General features: G+C 52.9%; 8 protein-coding genes across 8 annotated transcripts; 5 read left to right on the top strand and 3 right to left on the bottom strand.

Annotated features, from left to right (window-relative positions):
- Window positions 1-953: 953 nt before the first annotated feature.
- On the top strand, window positions 954-3,249 carry Z519_10665 (uncharacterized protein; the record flags this gene model as incomplete). The annotated part of the gene is made up of 2 exons (XM_016768381.1): window positions 954-3,102; window positions 3,161-3,249. The coding sequence occupies 2 exons, from the start codon at window positions 954-956 to the stop codon at window positions 3,247-3,249; spliced, it is 2,238 nt and encodes a 745-aa protein (XP_016615288.1).
- Window positions 3,250-3,740: 491 nt separating this feature from the next.
- Z519_10664 (uncharacterized protein) lies at window positions 3,741-5,183 on the top strand (the record flags this gene model as incomplete). The annotated part of the gene is made up of 1 exon (XM_016768380.1): window positions 3,741-5,183. One exon carries the CDS (start codon window positions 3,741-3,743, stop codon window positions 5,181-5,183), a length of 1,443 nt encoding a protein of 480 aa, XP_016615287.1.
- A 1,786-nt stretch (window positions 5,184-6,969) lies between these two features.
- On the top strand, window positions 6,970-8,474 carry Z519_10663 (uncharacterized protein; the record flags this gene model as incomplete). The annotated part of the gene is made up of 2 exons (XM_016768379.1): window positions 6,970-7,095; window positions 7,161-8,474. The coding sequence occupies 2 exons, from the start codon at window positions 6,970-6,972 to the stop codon at window positions 8,472-8,474; spliced, it is 1,440 nt and encodes a 479-aa protein (XP_016615286.1).
- A 2,954-nt stretch (window positions 8,475-11,428) lies between these two features.
- On the bottom strand, window positions 11,429-13,335 carry Z519_10662 (uncharacterized protein; the record flags this gene model as incomplete). Its single annotated transcript, XM_016768378.1, has 3 exons — window positions 11,429-12,185; window positions 12,269-12,758; window positions 12,858-13,335. 3 exons carry the CDS (start codon window positions 13,333-13,335, stop codon window positions 11,429-11,431), a joined length of 1,725 nt encoding a protein of 574 aa, XP_016615285.1.
- Window positions 13,336-14,095: 760 nt separating this feature from the next.
- Window positions 14,096-14,754, top strand: Z519_10661 (uncharacterized protein; the record flags this gene model as incomplete). Its single annotated transcript, XM_016768377.1, has 3 exons — window positions 14,096-14,105; window positions 14,196-14,326; window positions 14,383-14,754. 3 exons carry the CDS (start codon window positions 14,096-14,098, stop codon window positions 14,752-14,754), a joined length of 513 nt encoding a protein of 170 aa, XP_016615284.1.
- Window positions 14,755-14,950: 196 nt separating this feature from the next.
- On the bottom strand, window positions 14,951-16,919 carry Z519_10660 (uncharacterized protein; the record flags this gene model as incomplete). Its single annotated transcript, XM_016768376.1, has 3 exons — window positions 14,951-15,785; window positions 15,918-16,404; window positions 16,502-16,919. 3 exons carry the CDS (start codon window positions 16,917-16,919, stop codon window positions 14,951-14,953), a joined length of 1,740 nt encoding a protein of 579 aa, XP_016615283.1.
- Window positions 16,920-19,511: 2,592 nt separating this feature from the next.
- Z519_10659 (uncharacterized protein) lies at window positions 19,512-22,059 on the bottom strand (the record flags this gene model as incomplete). The annotated part of the gene is made up of 2 exons (XM_016768375.1): window positions 19,512-21,999; window positions 22,052-22,059. The coding sequence occupies 2 exons, from the start codon at window positions 22,057-22,059 to the stop codon at window positions 19,512-19,514; spliced, it is 2,496 nt and encodes an 831-aa protein (XP_016615282.1).
- A 640-nt stretch (window positions 22,060-22,699) lies between these two features.
- Window positions 22,700-23,694, top strand: Z519_10658 (uncharacterized protein; the record flags this gene model as incomplete). The annotated part of the gene is made up of 2 exons (XM_016768374.1): window positions 22,700-23,003; window positions 23,087-23,694. 2 exons carry the CDS (start codon window positions 22,700-22,702, stop codon window positions 23,692-23,694), a joined length of 912 nt encoding a protein of 303 aa, XP_016615281.1.
- Window positions 23,695-24,695: the final 1,001 nt, after the last annotated feature.

Raw genomic sequence — 24,695 nt, 5'->3', positions numbered from 1 at the left:
GGGCACACCCCCGAAATTGATGACATCTGATATGGGGGTGATTACTCTGCAAAAACGAGACTGACAAAAGCTGAAGGTTGCGAGGTTGCTCTTGGAGATGTTGATAGTAGTACATATGTCCACATGCATGCACTCTCTGGAGCTCGTCCCTCGGACGATCTTGCGCTTCACATGTTTCAACCTGCGCTCTTCAGCTGCTCGTAGAGTGGCCGACTCTGTATCAGCCCACCAGCCGAGCCTAACTGCCTAGGCATGAGGAAAGTTGGGCCGGTTGGGGCTTAGGGGGCACCGAGGGGGTTCGCCCCCATACTGGGTAGACACCGAGGAGGCGCCCAATCGTGTGGATGGGGGTTAGGGTCATGCGTGGAAAACCAATCAACCACGGCCCTGCTCGGTTAAAGCCGCCCCCCCCATTCGGGCTGCCAACACCGAAATGCATCCCCCACGCGCACGCCCTCGGTGGTAGGTGCAGTGAACCCTGTGAACCATGACGATGGCCATGCAGTGGGTGGGCTTCATCCACATCCATGCCTCTCCGCAGCGCCCTCAGCCATTCACCCTTTTGCAACACACGGGACTCTTCCCTTGTGCCTCTTGCCATACATGACAACGCTGAAGATCCTTCCCACATACCTGGGAGTCCGATCCCGCTTCATTTCCAGCTTTCTATCCTCAGACACCTCGCTGCCTGACTTGGCTTCGAAATTGATGCCCTACCCACCACTTTAGCCTCAATTGCTCACGGGCTTTATCACTCCGAGCCATAGCTTGGTGTCATCTCACCACCTCTTTGACGAGAGTTTGGACCATGGCCGCTCAGGAAATGTATCATTAATCACTGAATTCATCGATCATCGAAGTCACGCTTCCTCCACGCAACTCCGTCCTACTAAACATTTGACCCGCAATCCGCATTGACGCGAGACTTATCCTCCCTCTATAAAAGAAAAGCCATGGCCTCGGCCGGTCGCTCCTCTTCCGCCCGTCGTTTCCTCAAACCACTCCTCTATTCCGGCGTCGCACTCGCGGGGGTTGGGGGCACCATCTTGTACCTCTCCTACCGGCCCATCAACGTTCCTGGCTCCCAGGGCGCCATTGTCCCAATTCCGCGAACAGAAGATGGCACAATTATCCCTCCAAAATTCCCCTTGGTTAAATCTCGCGCCGACCAGATTGCCGACCTGAGGAAGAGCGGTGGACTGGTGGGTGCGGCGACAGAGACGCCCCTGCGCCAACAGTTGAGGCAGAGTTTCGACCGGTTAAGAGGCGCAACAGGCGACGATAGAGACATAACCTTACCTGCGGAGCAAGAAGCTAGCGAACCGTATGACCTCCTGGTCATTGGTGGAGGGGCTACAGGTTCAGGCATTGCCCTGGATGCTGCCACCCGTGGCCTCAAGGTCGCCCTGGTCGAGCGCGATGACTTTGCTGCTGGTACGAGTAGTAAGAGCACGAAACTTGTGCACGGCGGCGTCCGATACCTCGAAAAGGCTTTCTGGGAGCTAGATTATAACCAGTATGCTTTGGTCAAAGAGGCTTTACGCGAGAGGAAATATTTCCTTGACACAGCCCCTCATCTGTCTATGTGGCTCCCCATCATGATCCCTTTGCAAAAATGGTGGCAAGCTCCGTATTTTTGGGCCGGTACGAAATTGTACGACTATCTCGCGGGCAGTGAGGGCATTGAGACTAGCTACTTTTTGACCAAGAGCAAGGCGTTGGACGCTTTTCCTATGTTGAAGAAGGAGAACCTGGTCGGAGCGCTGGTATATTATGATGGCGCACACAACGACAGCCGGATGAACATATCCATTGCAGCTACGGCTGCGCTTTACGGTGCAACGGTGGTCAACCATATGGAGGTGACCAGTTTGACGAAGGACCAGAACGGTAAACTGAATGGGGCCGTAGTCCGAGATGTGATTGCGGAGAAGAATGGCAAACCGACACCCCCTTTCACCATACGCGCCAAAGGCATAATCAACGCGACTGGTCCTTTCTGCGACTCAGTACGGAAGATGGACGACGAAACTGTGCAAGAAATTGTTGCTCCGAGCTCTGGCGTCCACGTCGTCCTTCCGGGATATTACAGCCCACAGAGGAATTCTATGGGTCTGATTGATCCTGCGACGTCCGATGGTCGTGTCATCTTCTTCCTCCCTTGGCAGGGCAACACGATCGCCGGGACCACCGACGCGCCCTGCAAGATCACCCAGCACCCAATTGCTGGAGAGGAAGAGATTGGCTGGATTTTGAACGAGATCAAGGGATATTTATCTCCGGAAATCAACGTCCGCCGTGGAGATGTGCTCGCTGCCTGGTCTGGGATTCGACCATTGGTCAAGGATCCCAAGGCAAAGAATACCGAGTCACTAGTGCGAAATCATCTGGTGACAGTCTCATCCTCGGGACTGCTCACATGTGCTGGTGGTAAATGGACGACATATCGACAAATGGCAGAGGATGCGGTCGACGAGGCCATCAAACAATTCACGTTGCAGACGAAGCCACTAACAACCCCGACGAGGATCAGCGGAACCGAAAAGATCGACGATGCCGCCCCGCTTGATGGGACCTGCCAAACACACCAAGTGAGGCTCGTCGGCGCCCACGGATTCTCTAAAACCTTGTTCATCAACCTCATTCAACATTTCGGCCTCGAGACCGAAGTGGCCAAACATCTTGCAGAAGCATATGGTGATCGAGCCTGGACGGTGGCTGCACTTTCAAGCCCGACGAATGAAAGGTACCCCGTTAGAGGAAAGCGTATTTCTGCATTGTACCCATTTATAGACGGAGAAGTACGCTACGCAGTGAGACATGAATTTGCGCAGCGAGCCGTGGATGTGATTGCACGAAGGACAAGACTAGCTTTCCTCAACGCCCAGGCTGCGTTGGAAGCGCTGCCCAAGGTTATCGACTTGATGGCCGAGGAGCTAAAGTGGGACAACAAGAGGAAGGACCTCGAGTGGAAGGAAAGTGTTGCTTTTCTGGCCTCGATGGGTCTTCCAAGAAGCAAGTTGAACGTCTCAAGAAAGGACGTTGAAAGCGGAAAGGCCGGGTTTGCTGATGAATACGAGAGGAAGCTATATTCGAGATACGGTAGGTGCAGCGCTATCATTTGCCGACGAGCCTTGAACGGTACTGATAGAGAGTTCAGATGGTCCAGCGGATACGCTCGAGAGCGACTCGAAATTGAGACCCGGACAAAATCCAGTGCTGGGGCAAGATTCGCCTGCAAACAAGTAGCTTTCTCGCTCGCTGGACATCCTGTATGGACAGCAACTGACCAGCAGCTGGCAAATTCTGAGGACTTCAAGGATCATTCGACGCTCTTTTGGTCCTGGTTGTACCAAGTGCATCAGTGGCGATCAAACGAGGTCTATTTGGATGGAACCAATTTACACAAAAGGATAGCCATTTGAGGCAACACGTTCCAGGATAGCCCTTGACGACCAGCAAAATGTTGCCCGGTCCTACAGGACTTCTCGATTGCTCCTGCCCACGAAACGGTAGCTGGTCTCCCTACCAGAGTCTACAAAGTAGGGGCGTATTCCCTCCTTTTGGCCTCTTGTTTCCTCGGCTCTTCTCCCCTATCCTTGAATAACATATCCATTCACTGGAGCAGAGCCGTCACCCTTTTCGCATCCTTCACTTGAGCGGTACGGCTACTCTCCACACGTCCTCAGATACCAACCACGATATCGGAATAACCTCGTTGACCCTAAGTCTCATCAATCATGGACGGCTCCCGCAGAGCGTCAGTCTCCGATCTCCGCGGCGGCGACAATAGTCCTCCCATCGGTGACGATACTTTGGTGGCTAGTGACAATGGCAATACCGACAGTCTCCCTAAGAACGGGAATATGGTGCACGAGAAACCAATTGATCCGATGGCGAGCCGGATAGATGGCGGAGTTGAGTACAAAAGCATGGTCTGGTGGCAAGCGGGAATGGTCATGGTTGCTGAAACCATCTCTCTTGGAATCCTTTCACTGCCGGCTGCCATGGCTACACTCGGCATCGTCCCCGGTCTTGTTCTGCTTGTCTGCCTCGGAGCTATGGCTTCATATACCGGTTTTGTCATCGGACAGTTTAAGAGACAATACCCTCACATTCACTCCATGGCCTGCGCGGGTGGAGTGCTATTTGGCAAATGGGGGAACTGGGTTTTTGGCTGGGGTCAATTTTTGTTCTACGTCTTTATCATGGGCAGTCACATCTTGACCTTCTCCATTATGATGAACGCCATCAGCGACCATGCAGCCTGCACCGTTATCTGGATGGTCATTGGCACCATTATGAGCCTCGTCTTTACCCTGCCACGGACGTTGAAACACCTTTCATACTACTCGGTCGCCAGTTTCTTGAGCATCATCGGCGCCGTCATGATTACCATGATCGGTGTCTCGATCACGAAGCCGGGCGCCGGACCCGATGGAGTCCTCCACGTCCGACTCTGGCCGAAACCAGATCTCAGCTTCAAGGACGGATTCAACGCAGTGTCTAACATGGTCTTCGCGTATGCGGGTCATGTGGCCTTTTTCACCTTCATCTCCGAGCTGAGGAATCCACGAGATTTCCCCAAGGCCCTCGCGTTCCTGCAATGTAGTGACATTTCCATGTACATCATCACGTCTGTGGTGGTGTACTATTACGCCGGGGCCAATGTTGCCAGCCCTGCGTTGGACAGTGCTAGCACAGTTGTCAAGAAGATTGCATACGGGGTCGCAATTCCGACCATTGTCATTGCCGGTGTTGTCAACGGGCATGTCGGGGCCAAGTTCCTTTATGTACGACTGCTGCACAACCGAGAGGACGATCTGATGCACCAGAAGACTTGGAAGTCATATGGCGTGTGGTTTGCTATCGTTAGCATTTCGTGGCTTGGAGCTTGGGTCATTGCTGAAGCTGTGCCGGTCTTCAACCACTTATTGGGCTTGACTTCTGCCCTGTTCGCCTCTTGGTTCACTTTCGGATTGTCGGGAATGTTCTGGATGCACATGAATTTGAATGGAAAGTGGACTTATGACCAGGCTTTTCTCTTCGTTCTCAACTGTGTGAATATCGTGGTTGCTGCTATTTTATTTGGTGTCGGAACGTACGCCAGCATCTCGGCCATGGTTGAAACTGAGGCAACCAACAAACCATTTTCGTGTGCCAACAATGCTGGCGGGCATTGATCATAGGGCAGGCATGGTGGTTGTTGAGACTTGGGTGGTGATCCCATCTACCGCGCGCTCCTTTAGTTTATTGATAGAATTGACAGTGGTCCTGCCAGCATCTTTGGTGTTTTGCAATCCCCGAGGACCTTTTTGTTTGCAGTCTGAAGATAGTCGGCAGTTAAGCACGGCTGATGAGCAGCAAAAGAACCCTGCCTGCGGCGTGTTTTGTTCCCCCACAATTTGACTTAATACATATAGCAAGGGCCTGGATCGGATGAGGGTGATGGCGGAAACGGGAAGGTGCAGAAGGGAAGGTGTTGCTATAATAGCAGAGCATGGAGCACAGACAATTTCTCGTTGGTCAACCGTGTAAATACAAAGAGATCCCTTTCAATCTCTTCCTCTTGCTCTCTTTCTCTGTTCTCTGTCCTAATATTTGGTATTCCTCGCCCTCCGATCGAGAGGGGTTGCTTTGAAGTGCTCGGCCTGCCAATTTGAGCCCCCTGCAGCCTTGTCCCAGCGATATACTTTCCTCCAAACTTTCTGGCGCAGTAATATTCGCCTTGAAAGTCCTTCTGAGGTCTGGGGAAGGCAAAAAGGACATGACCCAGGTAAGGTCCTCGCAAGCCGTGGGTGATGCCCCTGTGAAAGGCGCTCGTCATCACAAAGGCGGAAAAATTATTGACTCGGAGTCAATGATCGAATGCCGAAAACTGCACCCGCACGAAGGGCCAAACACCAGACAAATTGTCGGAGATCTGAGTCCGCTTCCCGAGCTGCTTGCCGTCGGATCAAACGGAGTCTTGCTCGCGCCAACCAACGCCTGTCTGGTCAGGGACATGTGCTGGTGGCAGACCACCACTCTCGCACTTTAAAGAAGAACAAGGAACGTTCCGAGAGTACTTGGTATAGCCACAAATGGCTTGTTGCCAACAAGATGGTGTCTACTCGTTACAATACAGAGAACAAAGAGGCGTGCCCTACTGTCTCGAGGTGTGTACCGCACGGTCTTTGGGGATCAGTGCGGGAGCCGCCTTGGTTGGAACCAGATTTGCCGTCCGAACTGGCCGCTCGATCTCTCGGCCTCCACTTGGTCACCACAAGGCAAACGGTAACCTACTGCAAATGCTTTTCCGCTGAGTGATGCCAGGGGTGCTTCGGTTTCTCACCACGGCAGAGATGGAAGAGATATATCAATCACCACCAAGATCCGTTGGACTGACCGACTGTCGTATCTCTCCGTCTATACACCAGTTCCTCTATTGCGCTCTCTGCATATCGGTTTCCCGCTTCCTGAGCCTTTGAGTGGTGATACTTTGCTGTGCGACCTGCCACAAGTCCACAAATTCCAGCAACGAGAAAGATTCAAGGAACAGAAGTCCTCTCCCGGAAGACAAGCGGCTGTTCGGATCCCTTTGGCGGGTGAATTTTGGACGGCGGTGGAGTGACTCTGGAATTTTCTCCCCTGACTCGGATATTGTGGGCCAACTCGCCAAAACTCCTCATCGCGAGCACACGGCATTTGCTCGTCCAAGAGACCTTCTAACTGGCGTATCGATCGTGATTCTATTCTATCGACGGATCGCACCATATCGAACAATCCATTTCGGTCCATTCCGAGACCCTCATTCAGTCCGTTTTCCAAGTTGGCTGTTTCGGAAAATTCCTTCTCTGGGCCGACCGAAGCACTGGGAATCAATTACGTCATAAGAGCCCCTGTTCTCGACAGCCTTATCCTACTCCTTGCCCACTCCACTCACTCGCCCACTCACAACGCCAAAGGCGAAGCACATTCCCCCGAGCCATGGGTAAAGTTCAACTTCATGTCGGGATCATCGGTGCAGGTCTCGGAGGATTGGCGGCGGCAATTTCAATTGCCAGATCTGGCCACAAGGTAACAATCCTGGAGCAGGCGCCTGCTCTTGGAGAGGTGAGTTGGCCGTCCCCTCAATGTTCCAAGGGGGAGGATCGCTCAACTAATGCCATTTCTTCCAGGTCGGCGCAGGCATCCAGATCCCGCCCAACAGCACGCGCATTCTTTCCCGCTGGGGTCTCCTTCCGGCCATTGAGAAGGTCTCAGTGCGCCCGCAGAACTTCATCCTACGCTCCTACCGCGACGGCAGGATCCTCTCCACCCAACCGCTCATCCCGCACTGCGAATCCGTCTATGGATATCCTTACCTCCATATCCATCGCGCCGATTACCACAAGATCCTCGTCGAGGAAGCCGAGCGACTGGGCGTCGAGATCCGCCTCGGTAGTATCGTGACGGACATCGATTTTGAGCCGCCTGCCGTCCACATCAAGAACCGCCCTGAACCCTTCACTGCAGATCTCATCATTGGCGCAGACGGCCTCAAATCTGTCTGTCGAGAAGCCCTCCTCGGCCGCCCTGATCCTCCCCATCTCACGGGAGATCTGGCCTACCGCATCATCGTCCCCGCCGACTCGATGAAATCCCACCCGTTGCTCCGCGATCTCATCGCCGTGCCCAACATCAATTACTGGATGGGTCCTGACTCGCACGTGGTCTCGTACCTGCTACAGGGCGGCAACCTGTACAACATCGTGCTTGCGTGCCCGGACAACCTGCCCAAGTTCGTCAACCTGCAAAAGGCCGATCTGGACGAGATGCATGCCCTGTTTCAAGACTGGGACCCGCAGCTCCGAGCGCTGTTGGAGCTGTGTAAGGACACGAGCAAATGGCGCCTGCAGAACTCGCGCGAGATGCCCACGTGGAACCACCCCAGCGGCCGATTCACGCTGCTAGGCGACGCCTGCCACGCCACGCTGCCGTACCTGGCCCAGGGCGCCGCGCAGGCTGTCGAGGACGGCGCCGTGCTAGGCCATCTGTTTGAGAAGATCGAATCCCGGTCCCAGGTCCCCGATTTGCTGGTTATCTACGAGAGCGTGCGCAAACCGCGCACCACGAGGGTAGTCAATAGCTCGTCGCAGCTGGGCCGCGAAATCTTCCATCTCCACGACGGACCCCGCCAGAGAGAGCGCGATCGCCAATTACTAGCGTGGCAGGCCGACCCGTTCGACGGATACCAGAACCGCTGGCGCGATCCCGTGTTCCAGAAATTCCTGTTCGGGTACGACTGCAGGAAGGTCGTCGAGGAGGCGTGGGATCGATACCTGCAGGGTCGCTTTCCCGGAACGATGGGCCGATTTTTATGCGGTGTGCTGGAGGACGAGGCAGTTGAGACAGAGGCGGGGACCCAGGACGTGGACGAGTTGAACAGGAAAGGAGAGACGAGAACCACCGCCGCCAGCTGCGCCGAAGCAGGCGGTCAGGCAAGGCTGTGATTCAATTGTTGCGCGCGTCATGTAGGTGGCTAGTTGGCTAGGACTTGGGCGCTTGAATTATGAATGAAAGAATGAAGAATGGATGCGGCAGCGGTATTGTTCTATAATTGGGGAATGGCGCCGTTGGAACAGGTTACGATAGGGTGGAGTTCGCACGGCGTGATAGGACGGCGCGAGAGTCTCGGGATGCTATGAGACACTACCGGACACAGTCAATGAGCACTAGATACATAAAATGGTATTGCACTATGGTATTACATATCATGGCATGGCTTGCAAAGCACCAGATATTCAATGCCCAATGTCCAAGGGCCCAGGCCAGGTGCGAGGACTCAGCGCGATCCCACTCTCCAGGCCCTGAGGAAACCGCCCCCGCTCTTTCACCTAAGCTGTGAGTGAGTCCTGGACCGCGTGTTAGTGATTACGAGCTGTGACTATGGAATCCCCAACTCGACCTGACCAGCCGTAAGACTCGTTATGTGTGCCTTGGGAGGCGTGAGAATGCTCCGTACCCGGCAGTCTGTGTCGGTGACCACGACTCTTAGCACGCTGGCCAGATTCACAATCACATCCGTCGTAATTTCTGTGCGGAACGGCCCTCGCTAGATCGGGATCCCTTGTCCAGGCCATTGTATTGTTGCCATGACTCCGGAAGTACTCCAGGACGTAAACCATCAAAGTCGACTGCCTAGTTCTGATTAGGAAGTCAATGTAGTGACTCGTCGTATGATACGCTGGACGCTTCGACGTATCCAAAATATGTCGAATACTAGTGCGTGGGTGCTCCAGGTATAGTATCGATAATATTATTATTGTATTATTAGTGCCGATACTCGGTCCTTGTTGGTGATAAATCGTACTATGGGACAATGTTGGACAAGGCTTTGCCCTATCATAGGGCGGCTTTCCCGATCGCGTTTGCCGTTTGCACCTGTTTGTGCCGGCCCTTCAGCATCCTCTCCGATCAATCAAGTGAACAACGTGACCTTTTCGGTGAGTTTTTTCCATGAGATAATCATGAAGAGACCCACGCCCAGCCCGTCGAGGAATTCCCAAGAGCTCGGGGGCAATCGGCCGTACATCAGAGCCACGAATGCATATGCCGGTGCTATGCATAGGATGCGGGTTCGGTCTGAAAGGCAGATTGACACCCCTGGATGTGTGATCGAAGGTAAAATCGAACCAACTTCGTTTGTTCAAGATCTCGATTTCGCCACGGATAGTATTTTCTGCATCTTCCGGGCGGATATCCAGACAGGCGTGGTAGCAGAAACCAGGCAGCCACTGCCATTTCAAACACAATAAATAAAACTTCGTTTCTGGGCGGAGCTCCCGAGGACAGATCAGCACTTGGGTTCGAATTGAGTTACGGTCTTAGCGAACAGAGTCCTATTCATGACCTACGCTATATCTCGGGAGGGTCTGTTCAGACGAATCGTGAGAGTCTGTTCGGGATTGTCAATCTTTAATATCGGTATATAGGATTTATTGCGTCGTCAATTCGTGCTGCATATGCGAAGTAATTATTTGATCACTACCACTGCTCGTTCGTATTCCTAGACGACTGCGCGTCGGCACGTAGATTGCAGGACGGAACTGAAAGATGGCGGCCGGCTTTAAAGTGCTCGTCCAGGGAGTGTTCGGCAGTTGAGTCAGCAGTTGAGCTTTGGAGTCGACGACTTTGTTCATGTATCCCTGTGCAGCTTTCGTAGCTGGGGCCTCAATTTGCTCAAGTAGCTTAGCATACCGACATTTGGGGACGGCACCTTTGACGGTATTCCAGCCAGTCGGCTCATCTCTGAAAGGAATCGTGAGAAGCCTAACGAAAATCTCAATGTCCGAATTTTTTTCCAGCGCTTGTAAAATTCCGGAAAAGTCAGTGCATTTGCGGCGATCTTCCACTTCGAGAAAGACGAGAGACGCGAGCAAATGCTCTGAATCAGCCAGAGTAAATCCAAAGTTAGTGTCCGTGAGATATGGAGATTGATGATCAAAAGTTCAAATTGCTCAGTTAAGCCCAAGACCTCATCAGTGTCATTTATGTAGCTCAGAGGATTGTAGCAGGGGAGGATTTCATCAAGCCCCGAAAGATCCTTGTCTCGCTTTTGTGGTTCGAACACGCAAGACTCGATTGCAGCGTTGCGAGTGGTGGTGAGTGCCCCGAGGAAGGTAGGCTGAAGCGAGCGAGGAACGATGTCCAGCATAATTCCAAGACCTAACCAGACCTTACCAACTATCTATATACCGAGTAGAGAAAGAGATCAGATACTGGTTGGTTGGTTGGTTGGTCGGTGGCTTCGTCGATGGTTGAAGACCTGCATGCCATGTATAGGAGGGTCATGGGGATGGAGATCTTGGGGAAACGCGAGGAAGAGCTGCGCGAAGGAATCTTCGGCGAGTTAAAATAGGTTGACTGACGTATTGATCTGTTGATTTGTCGGCTTAACTATTCAATTGTCGTTGCCATTCTCGTCCCGGACGTGGCTGGGGTTCGGCGGCGTTGCCCATCTTTATAAAAAGCTTCAGAGAACGACGACTTTCCGTCTCGAGTCTGTCAGTCCAACCGTCTCTCTTTACATCGACATCTGTAGGGCGGCCCGGGATGAACCTCTGCGATTTGCTGGCTGCCGCGGCGCGTGGGATCCGGGGGGTATCTAGATATAAGCCTACCAAGGTAACTTGAGTCAAGGCACCACCAGTGCTAGGATGTGGTGCAATGTGTCAATTGCCAATCGTCAATCCTCCCGACCGGTCGTAATAGATGTTGTTGAGAGAGCTTCGCGATACTTGGCGCTTACTGATGTATAATACGAGTGGGCTTTCTTTTCGGCGTTTTCCCCCTTTTGGGTTGTATATTAGTCTGGTCGCGTACGTACGTATACCTGTGCTTTTATTCCTCCTTCGTCTCTTCCTTGTTCTGCATTCCTCTCTCGCTCTCTCTGTGTGTTTCCGCCCTATTTGAAAGGATTCGAAGTATGTATCTCCCTCCACAACTGCTGGCCGTCGATGTCACTCGTGCTGGGAAACCACAGGAAATGGAGCAGTCGGTCCTTCAGACTCTGCCAGCTCAATATCTGCATCCTATGCACGAGCCGCTCGAGAACCGAAATGTACCATGTCTTCTCTGCCTCGCTCGCTTCGTCGGCCGTGGAGGCGAGCGCTCCCATGAATGTGATCCACAGCATCAGCGATGCGCCCGTCTGCCATTTCTTACCGTTGTGGCTGCTCGAAGTGGACACCAAGTGTTGCTTGATCCGAGCGGCGAGCTTTGCAAAGGGCGCCCGCGTGTGAGGGACCGGGAACACGGCGATGAGGCTATACACGACGCCTGCGCACCAGGTTGCCTGTTGAAGCGCGTACATTTCATGCTGGGATGTGCTGTCTCCCGGACCCGAGAACATTGACATTAAACTATGCTGGACAAAGTTCCTTTGGTCGGCTAGGATCCCCAGGCTTTGAGCTTGCGGTCTACCCATGATATAGTCATCGACTGCCAGCAAATACGTCGAAAGATGCAGCAGAACGAAGTAGAGTTCTTGGGCGAAATCCAACGGCAGGAGATCGTGAAGGGTTTGAAATCCTGAGCCGAGCTGACCCAGAGGATGTCCAGTCCTTTTAACGGTGGTTATGGTGCGTTCCGGAGACTCGCCGATTGGCACAAAGATCAAGGTTGGTTTCTGCAGCGATCGGGATGCTAGGATCAGATCCCCACTACTCAGTGAGAGGTAAGCAAGAGCGATATGCGAGTAAGGTGGAGAAGGTTATCGCAGGTACAGTATGACGGGCGTTCTTACTAGCTCAGCATTGCCGCCAGACCGGGGGCCTTTATCTCGCCAATACCTCCCCGCATCGACAGCATTCTCGCCAGCCCAAGGACGTGTATGTTCACGGGATCTAGTCGACCTGCGTATATATCCAGGCCTTGCATAGCATTCATTGGACCCTGCGACGGCGACCGCGGTGGCTCTCTGTCGTCTTCTGTCTTATCACCATGAAATGCCAATGCCTGCACGGCAAGAACACTCTCGTCGGAACATCGAGTTGAGACATTATTGAATCGTCTATTCACGTCTCGAACTACCTCCGAGTAGCAGTACCAGTGTACCTTCCGACTGACTGGTTTCAAGCCAGAAGGTTCGGTGGCCGACAGCCTCGCTAATTGGCCGAAGCAAAGGGCGTGGAACAAGGTGCTGTCACTCATGTACCAAGATATCCAATGGCGTGCGACGCTCTCTTCCGGCCGGTCTGGATCCGGCAAAAATATGATATTGAGGAAATGGTTGACTAATAACAGCATGGCAAATCAGATCAAGAGTCCCTCCCCACTGGGTCGCATAATTCATGCGGCAACCGAGATATGGGGAGATAGTTTTGATGGCTTACCTTGGCCAATGAGCTGGGTAGCTATCTCCTTTGGTAGCCGCGATGGATAGCTTGCAAAAGGATCAAAGTCCCCCACTCCGACTGTATGGAGAGGGCTGGGGACAGGGCACGAGTCAAGAATGGTCTGCCTCACGGCTCTTGATGGCACAATTTGTCGAGAGGCTGACGGACCAGCTCCCTCTAAGCTAGCGTCATTGTCCTGCTCGTCATTTGAACGTGATACTAGCTCGGTATTGACGAGACGGGTTTGCTGCTCGCGCGGAGCCTGACTTGAACCAATCTGAGCACCGGTCTCTTGCTTCAACTGTTTGCCCTGCTTGATCTTGGCCCACGAGGCCCGTGAAGCATGGGCTCGAATTAATGCTTTAGCCTCACGTCTCGCCTGCGTCGAGGCAGGCCGTGCAGTTACAAATCTCACTTTGGGCCCAGCCTGCTCCTTTTCGGTGGTTGGGTTAACTTCCTCGGTCTGGTCTGGCATCATCAAATGCCAGACGGAGTTCGTGCATGGTGGTTAACCAGAAAAAACGGCTCTTTCCGACGAGCTTTTTTTGGACCCGTAAGCTTGTTTCAACAGCAGGAGGATCGGCCAAATCGATAGGGGTAATCTTTGTAACGATGTGACAGAGAAGGATCCCACAGGGAAAACGTAGGCGATGGGTAAGATCGTGATCGTGGTGAAAGCAAGGAAGAGGCGGAGAGGGGGTCTGTTTGGAGGAGAATTTGTAGATGAGCACGTGCAGGGCTGTTTGCTGACTAACCGGCAGCGCTATCCATTTTGGGAAGTTGGATTTTGGCGAGCAGTGGAGTCTCATTCGGTAGAATTGGTATCCACTGCTAAATGCTTTCCCGGTGTCATACGAGCCCTATGCCCTCATGGCACATCAGCCTCGAGGGAGACCAAAAATACACTCTGTTGCACTAGTCACCGTCATGAAACTCTTCGCAAAAATCATCATCGTTCTAAATATGACGGAGTACTTCGGCTGTTCGGCTCCGCACGCTGCTGGGCGGCTCTTTCCCTCTTTTAGTCCAGTTCACGTTCCCACAGTAGAAAACTTCAAAACCGCTATCATACTCGTTCTTAGTCACACATCCTCTGGCCTTCGCGTGCCTCTTTGGTTGAACAGGAGAAGCACTGAACACTTGCTAGGAATTATCTATTCCCGAGACCCATTCTTGTCGCTTGCTTTGGGACCAGCATCATAACCCAACGGACGGACACGGTCATTGGAAGAACGATGGGTCCCAGTGAGTCGCCTTTCGCCATCTTCAGATCGATGGTCTCAAGGCTACAGTACGCTATGTAAGCAAACAATACTGACAACAAGGACCGTTCAGACACTTCTCGTCACCCTGCTGCCCAATACGCCTCAGTTGTCCCGCAGGCTGATAGGAGGATATCTACGTCTTCTGAGGGCGCCAGCCCGCCTGGAGAGATGCACGCTGGAGAGACAGCTGAGATGCGAGAGGTATGCGGGGCTGGAATATCGCTCTAACGCACAGTCCATGCTGATATCGTTCTCAGCGTCGGAGAGCACAAAATCGCCTTGCCCAACAAGCTTTCCGCGCCCGGCAAAAGGTCAGAGTCGAGGCGCTCGAGAACGAATGGGCGCAACTTCGACAGCTGCACGAAGCCCTGAACCAGGCCTGCTCGCAGCGGGCCAAGGAGATCAAACAGCTAGAATCGCGAGTCGAGGAGTTGCTTCACAACATTCAACTCCTGAAGAGCTCGCAGGAAATCGAGAGAAATTGGTCCTCATCGCCCACGACGCCAGAGCAACAACAATATACTCAGGCGAGTGCAGTTACAGTAGCCGAGGCTGATCTGCGAAATTTCTTCAGCGGAGGTGGACTCTCAGAATTACCTGACTTTCCACCATCATTCAAATCGTATTGATCTACCGGAGCCGGGGTCCTCGCCCCTCCCAAAAAAAGGCCATCTCCGACCAGGTGGAATGTATTACAGACCTATCAGTTCACATAAAGACCGTCATCCGGTTTATGGCGCCTGGCTTTTTGCTCTCTATGGGCCTGAAATCAACGATTCAGGTAGAAATTGTATAACTTGACACGAAACACTTGCTCTCATTGTTTTATATTGTATCCAGCACGTCGTCTCCTTGCTGAACCGCCTTCCAAATATCGAGTCCGTCCGGGTCGCCCGTACGGGGATGCCACAAGAACGTCTTCAACAAAGCCTTCAGATCGTTCCATTCAGCTATGTCATCGAACTCGTTCAACACTTCCATGACCCGTAACAGAAACCACGGACGGTCGGGCAAGCCTATCGACGCGATGGCGCCCATGACCAGGATCCACAGATGCAGCCTCAGCCTTGGATGCTCAAAGTCCTTCCACGCGGTCGCTTGCAGTGCGCGCTTGAGCCTGTCGATCAAGGTCTCAAATGGCCCCACCACGGGGGGAACGGGGAACACGACGATAAAGGAGTAAATGATGCAGGCTAGCCGGCAGGTCTCGTACTGCACGTCGTCATCTGCAGAGATGCCACACGCGGTACTTGTGGTGTTCTGGAACTCCTCCGCCGACCACAGCGACATCAACTTGTGCTGGACGAAGTTTCGCTGGTCGATAATCTCGGGCGATGTGCGGGGCATCCATCTCCCGCTCGCGTGGTTCTCGACCACGACGGTGAAGTCGCAGATGTCTTGGATGACGGTCAAGAGATCTGCCAGGTAGCTCGGGGTGGTGGGGGTGGTGGTGGTGGCGGCGGCGGTGGCGGAATGATTCTTCGTGTTGTCCCAGACTTGCCAGAAGCCCGTGCCCAGTTGGCCCAAGTCGGTAGCAACGGCGTCGCGCTCGTGTTTAGTTACCGAGAGACGACCATCTTCGCGGACGAACGTGGTTGTGTGGGATATAAAGGGGAATATGGGTCTTCCAATGTTTCGGCACGCACCCATGATACCGCACCTGTGGGTTCGGGTGTCATGATAAGTCAGCAATTTTGGTCTTCGAATGACCTGCCCCGGAACTTCACCCAACCCGTGCCGCTGTGGAGGAAGTGGGAAATGTATTGGGTGATAAAAAAGAAAACCAACTTACCAAGAGACCACGGGTGCGATCCCGGGCGTCCTGATTTTGTGCAAATCCCCGAGCAGCTCCATCATTTTGATAAGACCTAGCACATGCTCAATGACAATCTCCATCTTCAGATAGATGTGGATCGATTGTAGCTCTCTCAGAAAGGACTGCCGCGGGTAGCTCTGCCCGGACCGTATCCGGTCTTCGCGTCCAGAGTACGCGAGCACCAGGACCGCCCAGATGTTGGAGTCCGACAAGGCCCGTTTGGGGTCCGGGTCGCTGATTTCTTGATTCAGGTGCCGGATAGCTTCAGTGCCAACCATCAGCTCCGTGGCAGTCGGGTTGCTGACGCCTTGCTGTATGCGGTCGTGCACCATGACCGCGAAGATCATTGCATGAAGCTGTGCCGGGTGTTGCGAGAGCGAGGCCATGACGTTGCTGGCGAAGGATCTGCCATAATTCCCGGTCAAGGCGGCCTTGGATACCAGCTTCGCGAGGACATCGGGGACTAAGGAAGGAGCAGCATCGAGTCAGCATAAGAAAGGAAAAAATATCAGATCCCCCCTTCTCCAAATAGATATGGAATAGTGCTCAGGGTCACTGACGGTTATGCAGGTGTCGCTTGACCAGCCCATTCGGAAGGAATGATGGGAGAAGGGGATAGGGTTCGTCGGCATCAGGCTCCAACAACAGGGAGGGACTTTGAGAGTACTTCACTGCAAGCAAAGTCTCGTCATGTTCTTCTTTCCTGGAGCCAGCCTTTGTCAAAGTCCCAGTCCCAGGTTTTCGATCCTTCCCTCGCTTAACGTGAGGCTTTCGCGGGGACGCAGCAGATTGCGAACCAGTCGTCTTGGAAGCTAATAGTGTGCCTTGTCGCCCATCTTGATGATCGCCGCCCTCGTCCTGATCGTCCTCATTTGCGTCCTCAGGCCCCGGTCCGCCCCGATCTCTTGGGAGCCCTGGCCGGGCCCGGAGAGTGACCGAGTTTGCCCAGGCGCGGGGTTGGGGTTGACTTTGCCGCATATCCCAGAACTTTGCCCTTTTTAGACATTAAGCCGTAGTCAGTGATTTCACATGGAGATCGGGTTCTTAAATGACAGCCCACTGCTGCTCGTGTGTCTGGAGTTGGCGATGGCTTGTCTGCAATATCAGAAGAGTTGTTCACTAAGTTTGCGACCATTACCAAGTGGGGCGTTGACAAGGCTGATTCGCCAAGAGTGTTTCTGCCATATTTGTCTTGGTCTGAAAATCCAACTTCCTTTTGTGGAAGATTCCCAAGGGACGCTTGGGCCGTGTCTGCCGCATTTCCGCCGAACGTTTTTATTGCCTTGCTCGCATCGCTGGGTCTTCAGTCTTTGGAAAGTCACGAGCAGAGGTGGACTTGGGCTCTGGAACCGGTGCAGACCCTTGTTCCCCGAAGTTAAAGCCGCAGATACAAGCGCCGTACCATTGTGAAAATACCGGCAAGTCGTTCGCGTATCTAGATTTATCCCCCATAACTATTCGTACGAATCATGTCCAACCTGCCTGCGGCCGCTGTTTGCAAGCGGATAATATTGTTGTGCTTTTCTTACGTCTTTCAAATGACCTCTATGATAAACCCATACTTTTTCAGGTGCGCAACTCTTACATCAATTGCTCCTCGGCAGGAGATTCAGAATCTATAGTCGCTCGATCTCACCGTCCTCCCTAGAGCGGATGTAGGGGTGCGTGGTTGATTGGATTGAAAGGCAACCATTGCCCACCCGGTTTGGGCAGCTCCACGGCTCTTCCGGTAGTGTATGGGTGATTCTGTTCAATGGGAAGCATCATGGTGGTCGCCATCGGCGGTAGAAAGGCTGTGGATTGAGAGGCATCGTGACTGCACAGGTTGACATGGCTCGTAGGGAAGGCTCTGCCATATGATCTTGTTTGGGTAATGAACGTGCCCGATGAACGCGCCTCTGAGCCGTGCCCAACAGGCACGAATCACCCATCTGGAGTTCTGAATGTGGACTGTCGACCTATATCTTTGTACGATATCGCAAGTGTATGGGAATTCCGAGGGAGATGGGTGGGTTGAGTGACCCGTTTCCCCATGTGTGAGCCACCGTATACGATATTTTGCTAATATTGGGTCAACAGGGAGGTCAAGCACGATGGTTATAAAGAGACAATTGGATCATTTTCATATGATGCGATTCTGCAGGTCATCTTTGTGACTCTTTGCACATAGCCTGGCCAAAGTTGCGTCGCAGCAACGATAACCCCAGGCCCAAGTAACGCTGAGAGTGGCGAGGGTAATTGGATCCATTTCAGTTGAGTGGTGCTTGCGGAATTTTGATACAGTGATCTTCGGATCTGCAAAGGTAAGCTGCAAGATATAACAGAGCATGAACCTAGAGTTGAGGTGCGGCGAAACTTCTTATAGCTGAGCACCAGGATAGGCTCCTGTCTGCTTCGCTGAACAATCTCCACAAGAAGAGGCAGTCACCGAGCAGTGAATGTTTCCGGAATATCACTTGATCTCTTCCATTGGTCAACTGTTTTTCAGGCTGGGACCTTTGGCACTGTCAACACGAGCACCTGCTGAGAAACTCGCCCTTATTCAGCCTCGGAGTCGACGTTTGAGGGAAAGTCGATCTCGGCAAAGCGATCTTCATAGGTGCAGTCCAGCCACCGATGCAAGATGTCATGGGAAACCGATAGGGCGTGAAAGCCACCAGGCAGTGAACCTCGCAGAATTTCATGCAAGGGCGACTGGCGGGGGAAAAGCGTGGACAGGAATAGAGTCGCTGAGTTGACAGTGCGCTTCAGCCTCAGCTTGATCCCCTTCTACTTACAACATTAACCCGCCGTTGTTCTGCGGCTTCGGATCACAAAAGGGGCACGAAACCCTCTCTCTTTCCTGCGCACGACAGTCGGCAACGAAATCGAAATCATGCCAAATGGATTCCTGAGTCCTATGGGCTCCACGCGTTACCAGCCATTTTCTTCAGGTTTGTGGTTCTGTCCGTCGTTGTTAACGTTGTGCTGATCACTCCAAAAGGAGGGGACAGCAATCCTGCGTACTATAGCTATAGCAGGGAAACCCTCGTAGCCCTCGATCCCAGCGGGAATAGTGCTTTCGTTGCGGCTGGCAACGGTCAAGATCACGCATATGGATACTTGCCAGCACAACAGCACGTGGTTGATCGTCCATATACCGTGCAGATGAATCGGCCGGTCCACAAGAGCAAGCGTACTCTATGCATATGCCTCTTGGTTATGGTTGTGCTTGCCTGTGTTGGATCCCTGGCGGCGGTCCTTGCAATACACTACACCAAGAAGAAGTCGAGGAATTCATTAGAGCCAACATATTAGAATGGGTTAGCGCTCTTCCGCTCATAGGTAGAAAAATTTTGAATCGCCGGATGTCGAGAGGAAGGCTTAAGGTGCTAGAATTGGAATAATGAGAATGCCCAGCTCGTCGTCGATTCCAAGGTGTTGGCTGAGGTGCGGACGCTCTCTGCAGTGCAAGAATGAGAAATATAGACTAAGGCGGCTAAGACCGCTGGTATTTTATCTGGTATCAGATGTCATTTGTCCAATGGTTTTGAATTTGAAGGGATGGTTTGAGGGGACAACGGGCAATACTCATGGTCGTCTCGGGGCAGGATAACCCGCCTGTCCAGGTTGATTTGTTGCACCACCAAATCTGATGCCCATGTCTGGTGTCCAAATTCCTCCACCACTAATCGTGCCACCTGCAACACCGACCGGCAAGGGCGAAGTGGAGGGAAGTACTCCTCCGGCAGGGGGATTCCTTGTCGGTACTGGTGCCGTCATGGCTTCTTGGATATCTCCAGGTGGCTGTGGCTGCACTTGACTTCTCGTTTGCGGCGCCGCATTCTGGCTCCTTAATTCCCTCCGCGTCTCTTGAAGATTAAGCCTGCCCATATCCTGCCCCGCAAGCTCTGCTTCAAGCTGACTGGCTTCAACCCTGCGTTCGGAAACTTGCGCCTTGCAATTATCTCGAAACCGCGTCACATGAACAGCTAGATCATTGTAGAACTTTCTTCCAGTGTCCAGATTGCTGATGAGCTCTTTGTATTTGGCATATCCCGTGTCCAGAACCTGTAGAGCCTTTTGGCGATCTTTCGTGCCGGTGTCACCCCTTCGAGCGTCCAAAAATGCTTTGTTCGCCTCGCGCAACCGTGCGACAATTTGATCTTGTTCTTCTTGTTCAGTAACAAGAGCTTCTCGGTCAGGCTCATAACCCTGAAGCCGCGTTTCAAACAGCTTCTCAAACTGTCCTGGTTCGATCTTCTGCATGGGGTACTCTCGCTCTAAGCGAGCCGCTTCAGAGAGCAGGGCCGGTCCAATATCATCTGACTTGGCTTTCTCTTTCAAAGCCGCAATGCGGTTTTTCCGTCGAGTCTCCAAGCGGGAGACCTCGTTCAGACATGTTCGTAATCGAGAGGCGGCTTGTTCTATTGCTGGGGTCATGGTAACTTGACTGGAAGAGGGGACGAAACGTTCAAGATCGCGATTTGTGCCAGTCAAGATCTTGAGAATATGCTCGTTCTCCCGAAATTTTGTTTGCACTAGGTTGTCACTCGAGGCAGCAGAGTTTAGGTATGTCTGGAGCTCGTTTGAGGTCTGATATAGTTTGGCTAGAGCTGTGGTAGAGGGTGGGCGCACCCACCTCTCGGTACCATACTTTGCTCGTGCTCGGTCATCCTCCGCTCTCTCGGCCTCTAGGAACGCGACCCCTTCCTGGTAAATGGCGAGATCATTCGTCTTTAATTTGGTCGTGTCTTCCATTGATCTCTTGATTCTGTACAGCGCGTCCTGCTGTCGAAGCTCTTCAGCCTTCGAAACTAGGATGCCGGGCAACCCGAGTGGTTTTTCGAGTGCCTGCAACGAGCCGGGCAAATCGAGCGATTGCAAGATTTCTCGCAGCCTCGCCGTCATCCCTTCGAGGTCGACAATGATGGACTGGTGGACAAGGCGGTCACGTCGGTCTGCGTAAATTGATGCAGCTTGATGAACTGCATATGGAACAAGCTTCTCGAACATCGGCTTGCCAAAAGGTTTTCCCTCACCCAAGAGGGAAATGCCATTGACAATATCTGCCGGCGTTTTGGCAGCAACCATATTTGTTCGGTCCAGAAGCCTGAGCTCTGATTTAGGGGTCGGTGTTTGCAGGTAGATCAGATCATTGTCTCTTTCAGCCCTCTTCAGCTCTTCATTGACCCTGGACTTGAGCCCATTCAGATCCCCAACTACCGTAGCATTAATCCATCGGGCCTCTTGAAGGCCCTCATTGACACAGGTAAGACTGTCCTTGAGCCTGGCGACCTCTTCGCCGTACTGCTTGTTTTGAAGGCAGTATCGAGATTGCCTAAACTGGGCGGCAGCAGCGAAATGGTGATGCTTCGCCTGGAAATGATGTATCCATTCCGTGCTCACTGCCCTGGACTGTCGTGCGGCATCAGCGGCAAAGATGTAGTAGTCAGAGACCTTGGCTGCGAGTTTTGCTACTGTGCCATCCGACATATTCCTCTTGATTGCAATCTGCCAGAACGATTCCTGCCCTTGTGCCAAACACAGCTGCTGCAAACTCTCTAAAGTGATATCATCCATATCCTCCGGAGGAGTCGACCGCATATCAGGGAGGATGTCTGTGCGTATGAAGGAAAAGGTCCCAGCGGCAGCGATGCTGTACTCGGCGGCAGATTTCAGCCCGTCGGTTGTCGTCCGGTTCGTCGCATATGCAAGCTGTGAATATAAGGCCGCAAGGTTGAAGAGGACATTCGCAAGCTCGAACCTTAGGTTGTTCTGCAGCACGGGCTTATCTCGATCGTAGCCTATCGCAGGGTACCACGGGAAGTCGACGCCAATGTCAATGGGAAATTTCCCGCCCAGATACCGTAGCTGGGCTACGTAGATCTGAAGCCGCTTGACACCACTGACATGAGGTTCGCGGACGTTTATCGCGTCGTTCCGTAAACGGTCGATGTCTCGCAAGTCATCTGCGAACATGTCTGGAGACTGATCATATTTCGTGGAAATGTATTGCTTGATGGCAGAGGCCAAATCGACGGAGTGAGTACGACGAAAGGGGATTTCGAGGAGGTTCCTGAGCCTTGTCAGCAACGAGATCAACAGTTTATAGCGTGTGCGAGACTTACGAAGCCATGCTGTTGTGGTTGTTGCGGAGGGACATAAGGCTGATACTGCCTGCGGCTGAGAATAAAGTGTCAAAGGCCAGAGTTGTTTCGGATCTCGAGGCTGTCAAGGCTGTGTGACGTCAGCCCAGCGAGCCTCGGCAAGGCTGGATTCAGCCTTGTAGCTTTCCCCTTTCGTCGTTTTTCAACAACCCTTCTGAGCCTCTCCAAGTCATCAATCGGAGCTTCACACTCTTCCCCGATACCCACTCTCTTGCCAATCGTATAGAATCGGGCTCAAACTCAATACGGCTGCTGATCCAGCCATGCAAGACCCAAAGACCCAATCGAAGGGTGGCGGAGTTCTCCATGCAACCGTACCTCAGCGCCCCTCGCTCGCTCCAATGAGACTTCTATCTTTTTGCCATCGGATCCCTCAAGATCTCTTCACGCCCTTCAGATTATTGTCTTGGTACACGTCTCGATACATTCTTCTCCTGCCATATCTGGTACATTGCGACCCAACATAAAATATTTATTCAAGAAGTCGTCTTGCGTCTAGAGCGCCCTGAGTTTTTCTCCGTGCCCAAGGTTGGACTTTCCTCCCCGTTCCATCTAATCGTCCATTGCAAATCCTCATCTTCTTGTCACACTCATATCTTTTATTCAAATATGGCTCCTTCTGCGATCAGCGACCTTCTCCCCTCCGGCCCGCTGGCCTCCAAATCCATCACTCCGGCCAAGGAAGAACATGTCCACGGTATGGAAGACAAGTCGCCCCTCGCGGCCATTTCCCACGGCGATGTGATGTTGCCTGGCGTGCCCAAATTCGACAACTTCGCCGCCCAGCGCCAATGGCAGCTTGAGCACATGGCCGCTGCTTTCCGCCATTGGGCACGAGAGGGATTCGTCGAGGGTATCTCGGGGCATATCAGTGTGAGAGACCCGGAGAACCACGAGGTCTTTTGGACAAATCGTACGTGCCCCCTCCCTCCCCGCCTCAAACAAACATTCCTTCGGAGGGAAAAACAATGGGCAAAAACTAACCCGGGAGAACAGCGCTGGGCGTGCATTTCGGTCTCCTCAAAGCCAGCGACATGATCGCAGTGAACCTCGCGGGCAAGGTCGTGGGAGGCAACACCACGAGGCCGCCTAATGCCGCCGGCTTCCTGATCCACAGCGAAGTCCACAAAGCGCGCCCGGACGTGGTGGCCATCTGCCACGCGCACACCGTCTACGGCAAGGCGTGGTCCGTCTTCGGCAAGCCGCTGGAGATGCTGACGCAGGATAGCTGCAAATTCTACAAAGCGCACTCGGTGTACAACTCGTTCGGCGGCGTCGTGTTGGCGAGCGAAGAGGGAGCCCAGATCGCAAAAGCCCTCGGCCCGACCAATAAGGCCTGCATCCTGCGGAACCACGGCCTGTTGACCGTTGGCAAGACAGTCGACGAGGCCGCCTTCCTGTTCCTGAGCTTGGAACACGCCTGCCAGGGTCAGCTGCTGGCCGAAGCCGCCAGTCAGGGCGGAAACTTGCCCAAAGTCCTCATCTCCGAGGAGGAAGCCGCCTACACCAAGAAGATGGAGAGCGACGAACAGACCTGCTACGCCGAGTTTCAAGTCTACGTCGATTGGGAGGATTATCATAGCAAAGGCGACTTTAGGAAATAGATGGGCAGGGAGGAGCGACATAATGGCCAAAGAGGACGAAATCCGGTTGCTAAGTGGCAGTGATGAGAGTTAGAAAGTTGGTAAATATTATTATTACACAGACCGTGCAGCGTAGCAGTGCAGTCCATCTTATTGACACCATTGGCATATAAAACGCGCACGCGAGGGCACATAGAAGAAGTTCCCATCCCAACGCTCCAATTGAATTTGCAAAATGCATGATGAGACAGTGAGTCCCGAACCTGAGAAGGTTCATGGCCTGCTCAAGGTACAAAGCAAGCTGTCCCACATGTGGTAGAACCATAGGTTGTAGCTGACGGCCCCCTGTTCCGTGCGCAGGACTTCCTGGACATAGTACGTGGTAATGTCAAGACTACTCGGAAAACCCAGTTCCTCCGATAATTCGATCATATCTGCGGCCAACCAGGGCCTCACCAGCAGCAGGCGGAAACGCCCATGGGAGCTTCAGTCGTTCCTGATGCTCGGCATTTCAAGAAGTTTATTGATGCGGAGCAGAGGGTTATTGGTTCGTATTCGACTGGTCAAGTTGAACATCAGTTATGCTGATTTATCCTGGATTCCTTTCGTTATTCCATGATAGCAATGTTGCCCGCCGAAGTTTCAGACATGGGCATAGGGATGGACCTTGAATCGCCCAATGTAACTTGTTGTTCTTGCGAGAGTCATGTCGGTCCCCAGCTGATGCCAAGTAATGAATGATTCTTGTGAAACATCATGGATCGTATCACGAAAGCTTAGCCCAAATTAATGTCCAAATTAATGTGGACCATCACCAGTGAGTTCTCCTAAGCTGCCGTTATGATTTGGACGATGCCCTTGTTGCTGCTCCTGCTCTTGTCCTTGTTGCTGGCGCTGGTCCTGTTGATACTCATCTCTCTGCTCAGGTTGGTCTTCTCGGCCCCATTCATTCCAGGTCCAGGTAATAGCACAACCAACCAGGATCCATCTTGAGAGAAAACTCCACAAAGCCGCCCGCCATA

The sequence above is a fragment of the Cladophialophora bantiana genome, assembly GCF_000835475.1.
Source record: "Cladophialophora bantiana CBS 173.52 unplaced genomic scaffold supercont1.19, whole genome shotgun sequence".
In the NCBI taxonomy this organism is placed as follows: Eukaryota; Fungi; Ascomycota; class Eurotiomycetes; order Chaetothyriales; family Herpotrichiellaceae; genus Cladophialophora; species Cladophialophora bantiana.
This window is presented reverse-complemented; position numbering and strand designations above follow the sequence as displayed.